Below are 8,308 nucleotides of genomic sequence, written 5' to 3' on the forward strand. Positions count from 1 at the left end.
AAACACTTTAATACAACAAAAGTTTTCAAGTTTGAAACTTAAGATTCTTTTTTGTATTAACTATCTTCCGGCTAAATCAGCACTATTCATAATAACAGGATAGCAGATTTGCTTCAGCGCTTTGGTAAAAAGTGGTAAACTCGAGTTTTGATGGTATTTCTGTCGGCCTTCTTTCCTCAGGTCTTTAGTGGCTCTGTCATTAATCCTGTCCATGCTCCTTTTCAAACCTGCCCCAATCTACATCCTGGATGAGGTCGATGCAGCCCTGGATCTTTCTCATACTCAGAATATTGGCCATATGCTGCGTACTCATTTCACACATTCTCAGGTAAGAACCAAAGAGAGCCTCAGAATAGTTCTAGGATTTGTTTTTCTAAAACTACTCTTTAGTAGTGGTCAATATATATAAGGAATTTAGGATTGAGGAATACCATGGTGTTGTATATCTCTTTAAATATATAATTCTATTCAAATGGTTCCAGAAGGAAAGAGGCTTTCATCTCTTATTAAAGAAAGTGCCTGGAATTATAATTGCAGGTTATAGCCTGAAGAGGAGTCTATTTTTTTTGTCACTTGGAATTATTTAGGTTAATTATTTTCTCTAGCTAGCTGCCAGAAGATGCACAATCAAAACAAGACTTGTTTCAAAGATGTACCTGGAAAATATATCAGAAAGTCATGTGTCGTTTGATGGATATACTCTTCATTCCTCCTAAAATGCAGAGAAAAACCCTTGAAGCTAAAAACAGTTTTTTATTGAACTGTTGCTGCAGTAACTAGGGCTACCAAATAGATAAAGCATTGAACAGCTCTGGGGGGCTTCTCTTACAGTTATCATAGATTGTGTATTTATTATGGCAGGTTTTTAGCAGATAACAGTGGCATTTAGAGCTAGCAATAAGACAGTTGATACTAACTGGAGAAGATAGCAACAAGCAGTCAACCAGCAGGAAATAGTAACTTGGGTAATGAAGCAGTCACAGTAGAATTAAGAGACTCCTAAAACTGCATATGGAAAGAATTCATTTAGGTGCCTAATGATAACTATTTATTATGTACATTTGCTTAGAGCCCAGCATTTAAAGAGATAGCCAAATCAAATTTTTTCCAAATGATTCTTAACCACAGTATAAAAAGAGTGAACTTCACGGATGCTACAAATATTTTCTTTTATGTTTTCCTTTTTCCCTTAAGTTCATTGTGGTGTCCCTAAAAGAAGGTATGTTCAACAATGCAAACGTCCTTTTCAAAACCAAGTTTGTGGATGGTGTTTCTACAGTAGCCAGATTTACTCAGTGTCAAAATGGAAAAGTTCCAAAGGAAAACGAATCCAAGTCAAAAAGACCCAAGTGATCACACATGAAGTTAAAAGTAAAGATTCACTCCTTCACCTTGACCTGTTTTTTAAATATACACTTTATAAGAACTTGGGATTCATGTTGTTTATATAAAAATTTAATATTGTTACCTAACCCATTTTCTCTTCCTTATATAATCAGTTATAACTGAGCATAAATTCCTCTTTTCTGAATCAGTGTTAACTATGGTCCAATTACTGTAATTGTGATTTTAAGTATGTCACCAAGTGTTTTTTCTTACACAAGTCTTTTCTATATTAGGGAGCCTGAGATACATAGTTGGTGGTAAATTTTGTATGTAAGAGCAAAATTACCAAGAAGCAGATGAAATTATATTACAGAATAAATATAGCTGATAATTAGCTTTTAATAGCTAATTCCTAAATTAATATTAGTGTTTTCTGTTGCTAATAATGTCACTCAGGTAAGGAAGAATCATATAGCAAGTAGCTGGACCAACAGAGGGAACACAAAGAAAGCTGTTAGCCATGCACTGAGCTATTTTGTTTAGTTCCTTGAGGACAGTGCCAGGTCTCTGATTTAGACTCAAATAGAAAGCAGATTTTTAAGATTCCTGTTATTTTAATGATGTTTGAATATCATATTATGCTTAGTAATTGGTCTGTGCAGTCTTTTTTTTTCGGTCTTTATGAGTATTTTAATAAGAGCTTGGGAGAAAGGTATCCTCTGCATGCTGCTCTCTGCTGCAGGTTTATCTGAAGTCTCCTAATATGGTCAGAGATGTTGTTAGCCTTTTCATAATCCAATCAGTAACCGTCTGTTGGTGAGTAAGAATATAGGAGCCAGCAGACTAAACCAAATTAATCTTTTTCTTTTAGTCAGATACATATGTAAATAAATAGATTCATCTGTTCTACCAAAAGGACTCAAAATTTCATGACTATTTTTAGTGTCCTCTGTTTCACAATTCAAAACCATGAATTTCCTTTTAAGATTTCAAAAGATGGCGCTAACAAACAGCATAAGAATACTATTGGTAAGAATCTTAGTATCTCCTAGTTTATCCCTAGAACCATGTCTTCCAAACTCCAAATCTTGAAAGTTCTGACGTGATTTAACTTGACCTCAGGTATGTTATTTTGGCCCCACATTTCTTCTTACTACTTGAGTTTTTGTTCCTTTTTGGTATCCTTTTCCTAGTATTTGCTCATACTTCCTGGTCTTGGGTTTAATATTTCTCATCCTTCATCCTCATACATAGCTGAGGATGTCAGGTAACACCCAGGTAACTGTGGGGCACATTGGAAAGATTGAATATGGAATTAGTTCTGTCCTTTGTTGGAGGAGACAAAGCTATAAATGCTGAGTTACAGGAAGGCCCAGTATTGTATATGGTAGATGTAAGTATGGTGGTGGTGGTTTAGTCATGTCCAACTGTTGTGACCCCATGAACTGTAGCCCATCAATTTCATGAGATTTCTTTCCAAATGTATTGCAAATTGTTTGCCAAAAAGAATTAATTCACACTGTTGTCAATATAGTATACCTGTTGACTCCATCTTGGTCAGCAGTGGCTGTTAATTATAATGATTCTAATTTACTAGAAATGGTATTTAATTTCTATATTAATTATAATTTTGTAAGTAATTTGTAGGATTGACTGTTTTACCATATGTGCTAATTTTCTTTCCTCTGCCAACAAATTTTCTATTTGTTTGCTTTTCCAATTTTTGCCTATGTATATAATCTTGCTTTTTGATGGAAATCCTCTAATGTATTAAACTTTTGTGAGTAATGTTGTCATTATTCTTTAATTAGAGGGAACACATTAAGGGGAATGGGAACATTTGTTTCACAGTAGTATGAGTAACTAGTATTTGAGCTTTTTCTATACATCAGACACTGTGTTCATTCATGTTTTCACACTTAATTCTCATAATAGTCCAGTGAGGTAAATACTGTTATCATTAGCACTATATAACTGAGAAAACTCAGTTGAGCCGTGAGGTTAAGAAACTTGCCCACTGTGTAAATACAGTTAGTGACTAGCAGAGCCAAAATACAGATCTTACTGTTGGTCTCCAGAACCTGTTTATACTCTACCTCTCTGATAGCCTGAACATCTGCATTTGTTAGGCATAGTAAATTTACAAGATGTCTGGGTGACTAATACATACCATGTGAAACTTAGGGAAAATCTCAAACATTCAAAGAAAGGATTCCTTGCTTTTTTGTTATTGGGGTTTCAGGTATGCTAACAGCAAATTCCGAAACAAAGATGAGAGAATCCCTCTTCTTCACTATATGGTGGAGTAATTTAACAGGCTAACACTCACACAGTCATGTCATTTGCAAATTAAGGAAGTTGCTTCTTTTTTAATCTGTTACCTTTTTTATTCTCCTGCCTTATTTCACTGGCTTGAACTTTCAGCTCCACGTTGTATGTAAGAGTGATGCGAGCTGGCATATTTGCCTTTTTCTCAGAATTAGGAGGAAAGCTTCTCAGTCTTTCACCACTGAATATAATGTTAGTTACAGGCTTTTGGTAGATATTCTTTATCACCTACCTTAATATTTATTCTAGATAAATAAGAATAAAGCAAACCCAAATTAAACAGAAAGATGGAAATAATAGAGGGTAAAAACTCAATTTATAAGAGAAAAATAAGACAAAAATCGATGAAATCAACATTTGTTTCTCAAAAGAGCAACAGAATCAGTAGATCTCTAATTAGACCAATCAAATAAACCAGAGAAACTACCAATCACTAATACCAGGAATGAAAGAAGAGTTGCCACTATGGATCTTAATTAAGGATACAAATTATGACTATTTTTATGTCAGTAAGTTTGACAACTTAGGACAAAATGGGAAAATTAGGAAAATAAAAATCACTGGAACTGCCACAAGAAGAGACAAAATCTGAATCGCCTCAAATACTGTGAATACAGTTGAAGTTATTATCTTCCCACAAAGAAAACTCCAATCCCATATAGTTTCTCTTGTTATTTCTTCCAGCCATCATTACACAAAATTTTTCAGAAAATGGAGGGGGAAGAAATAGTTCCAACTTATTTCATGAGGTCAGCCTTGTTCTGATATTAGAACTAGACCAAGACATTACAGAACAAGAAAATTACAGGACAATGGTCCTCATGAACAAAAATCCTGAAAATATTAGCAAACAATCTAACATCTATAAAATAAGTCATTTTCAGATTTTTTCAACAGATGGAGCTGACATATATGGAAAACAAGCACTCACCCTTTACAACATACATGAAAAATAACTAAAAATGAGTCATGGACCTAAAATTAATAGTCACAACACTTCTAGAAGACACTTTTAGTGGTCACAGATTAGGCAAAGATTTCCTAGAACAAAAAACAAGGCATTAAAAAAAAGAAACATTACATTGAAAATCTCTTCAAAAGACAGGAAAACAAAAACCACAGATTGCGAGAAATAATTTGCAGTGTGCTGTGCTTAGTCGCTCAGTGGTGTTCAACTCTGCAACCCCATGGACTGTATAGCCCGCTGGCTCCTCTGTCCATGGGGATTCTCCAGGCAAGGTCACTGGAGTGGGTTGCCATGCCTTCCTCCAAGGGATCTTTTCAACCCAGGGATCAAACCTGTGTTCCCTGCATTTCAGGCAGATTCTTTACCAGCTGAGCTACCAGGGAAGCCCTTGCAATGTACAGTTAACAGAATCACATGCAAAATGAAGAAAACTTGTTATTCACATGTTCAGTATTTGCATGAATGGTGCAAAATGGTAGGTGAAACTGCTGTCACTTTAGTTTAAATCAAGGCCACGTGGTATAAGTAGTACCAACTGCATTCACTACCATGCATTTGAACTTTTTAAAATGGCATTTTGAGTGTATTTAATAAAGCTGTAAGAGTTATTTTATATCTCAGCTTCCTGAGTACATGTCTAATAATCTCAGTGATTAAATGTGAATTATGTATAAAGCACGTTGCATATCAAAACATGATGGTTATTCTGCAGAAATTCAATTATTTCAGTTGGGTGAAGAAACTTTTTTCATAGAATTCCACTTTTACTTGAAAAGATAACTTAAACTGTTGGTATTTGTTAGACATTTCTCAGAATGAACAAAGTGAGCCTGTCACAAGAACCTAACATACATGTTGCAAATAATTGTAGCTTTGAAATGAAAATTAGAATATTGGCAACCTTGTATTCCTCATTGTGAGCCTGATATCAGTTCAATTTCTAAAGACTTTTCTGATAACACTGGTGGCAAAGTTAACATGGGTTTTTTAAAAAATATTGTAGTATGAAATGTATTAGCATTTTGAAGATCTTTGTAACTCAATGAATGGTATTTTTCAGTGACCAATATGTCCACGTTAAAAAATCATGGATGGGTAAAATAGCCATTCTAATTACAGGAAAGACTTGATGATTTTAATATTACAAGGTAGAACTTTTGGTTTCAGATTCCACATTGCAACTGGCTTAAGAAGCTGTCACTTTTTGTTGTTTGTATCAAGAAAGAATATCCACATTATCTAATATTCCTCCTGTTCCCAACTCTGTGTTAATTCTCAACTCTAGACAGGAAATTTGAATAATTTGTTCAAAGTCATACAGCTAGAAAGGGGTGGAGGTAGAATTTAGACTCACACTGTGTGGCTGAAGAGCCATATCCCATTATGATGTAACAAACTATGAGTTGGGTATACTTAATGCTTTGTACCTGGAGCTGAGAAAACATACTATTTTGCATTGCCAAGATTCTTAAACTTGTCATGCATGGGTCAGAACAAGGAGTGATATATTTAAATCCATTGTAGAGAACAGATTGCCGATTAGGTCTAAGGATCTAGTGAAATACTATGGTTACTAATCCCTAAACCTATGACAGAATGGTAGGCAGAAGCTGTCCCTTTTCTTGTTAATCAATTAAGGATCAGAATTTTCTTCAGTGGCCTGAGAGAAAACACAATTCTTTACAACTTTTCTTATGCAGATTACAGGATGAGCTCAGTTTGTTGATGGTCATTAAGCATCTAAAGTTCTTTTAAACTTCAAGGTTCACTCTTGTTCCATTCTGCATATTGGTTCTAGTGCACATTGGTACCCTATGTAAACATTTTGGCATTCTAAGCTCTCTAATCACCCATTTAGAGGAGTTACAGCCTATCTTAAGCTAACTACTTTTATGAAGGATCTCTACTCCACCCAATCTGCAACAGTTGCCACTCCTGAACACAGCCCTCTTCATGTTTTGCTCATGCTCGTCTATGTGGAATAGTCACTACACCATCCTACCAACAGTGTACCCATTCCTCAAGATTCTGCTCAAAAGTCACCACCTCTGGGTTCTTCTCTATTCCCATTCCCCTCAAATGGCATCCAAAAAAAAAAAAAAAAATCCAAAAGTGTAGTAATTGAACACAAGTCTTAGTTCTAGTAGATTATAAACAGCTGAGTGCATCTCTTTAGAGCTCATAACCTATTAATGCATTGATCACAAAGATTATTTGCTAAATAGTATCAGTTAAGTTCAGTCACTCAGTCATGTCCAACTCTTTGAGACCCCATGAATCGCAGCACACCAGGCCTCCTGTCCATCACCAACTCCCAGAGTTCACTCAAACTCAACATCCATCGAGTCGGTGATGCCATCCAGCCATCTCATCCTCTGTTGTCAACTTCTCCTCCTGCCCTCAATCCCTCCCAGCATCAGAGTCTTTTCCAATGAGTCAACTCTTCGCATGAGGTGGCCAAAGTACTGGAGTTTCAGCTTTAGCATTATTCCTTCCAGAGAACACCCAGGGCTGATCTTTAGAATGGGCTGGTTGGATCTCCTTGCAGTCCAAGGGACTCTCAAGAGTCTTCTCCAACACCACAGTTCAAAAGCATCAATTCTTCGACACTCAGCTTTCTTCACGGTCCAACTCTCACATCCATACATGACCACTGGAAAAACCATAGCCTTGACTAGACGGACCTTTGTTGACAAAGTAATGTCTCTACTTTTGAATATGCTATCTAGGTTGGTCATACCTTTCCTTCCAAATAAATGAGTGACTGTGAAGAAGGCTGAGCGCCGAAAAATTGATGCTTTTGAACTGTGGTGTTGGAGAAGACTCTTGAGAGTCCCTTCGACTGCAAGGAGATCCAACCAGTCCATTCTAAAGGAGATCAACCCTGGTGTTCTTTGGAAGGAATGATGCTAAAGCTGAAACCAGTACTTTGGCTGCCTCATGCAAAGAGTTGACTCATTGGAAAAGACTCTGATGCTGGGAGGGATTGGGGGCAGGAAGAAAAGGGGACGACAGAGGATGAGATGGCTGGATGGCATCACTGACTCGATGGACGTGAGTTTGAGTGAACTGCGGGAGTTGGTGATGGACAGGGAGGCCTGGCGTGCTGCAGTTCATGGGGTCGCAAAGAGTCGGATACGACTGAGCGACTGAACTGAACTGAACTGAAGGAATCATAAAAGTTAAAGATGGACCAGACCATGGTATTAATCATTACCACGCTGTATGGATTATCAAACTAACTAGAATGAGATAGATTAACTCATATTCACTCTGAAAAGTTACTGTTACATTTTGTCATGTAACCATGCAGTCTTTTTGTCATGTTACATGTAACCATGCAGGATTTTGTCATGTAGCAATGAAGTCTCACAGCAAAATTTTATAATTGAAAATTTCATGCTAGAGATTTTTCCTCCAAAGAAAGGAAAGAAAATTGATAGTGTCAGCCCTTTTATTATCTGTTACTTGCTATTCTGTTTCTATAGGTGTGAAAAGTATAAAAATTGTTTAAACCATTGTATTCCAAAGTTGAAAGGTTTTTATTTCATACCAACTTTAATCAAAAAGATAATTTCAAATCGGTTAGTAACAGGTATAGAAGTTTGCTTTATTGGTAATTACTTGGTATTAAAAATTCAAGGCAGATGGTAATTGGAGAAAAAAGTCTAAAAGAGACTTTTATCC

The 8,308-nt window shown here is 36.2% G+C and overlaps 1 protein-coding gene across 1 annotated transcript in view; it reads left to right on the forward strand.

Moving 5' to 3' along the window:
• SMC2 (structural maintenance of chromosomes 2) overlaps positions 1–1,353 on the forward strand; it is a 49,790-nt gene extending 48,437 nt beyond the window's left edge. The window contains exons 23-24 of the mRNA XM_052645060.1: positions 181–328; positions 1,195–1,353. Of these exons, the coding sequence (XP_052501020.1) occupies positions 181–328; positions 1,195–1,353 (307 nt within the window). The remainder of the gene's footprint in view (positions 1–180; positions 329–1,194) is intronic.
• Positions 1,354–8,308: the final 6,955 nt, after the last annotated feature.

Source organism: Budorcas taxicolor, chromosome 8 (genome assembly GCF_023091745.1).
Source record: "Budorcas taxicolor isolate Tak-1 chromosome 8, Takin1.1, whole genome shotgun sequence".
Taxonomy (NCBI): domain Eukaryota; kingdom Metazoa; phylum Chordata; class Mammalia; order Artiodactyla; family Bovidae; genus Budorcas; species Budorcas taxicolor.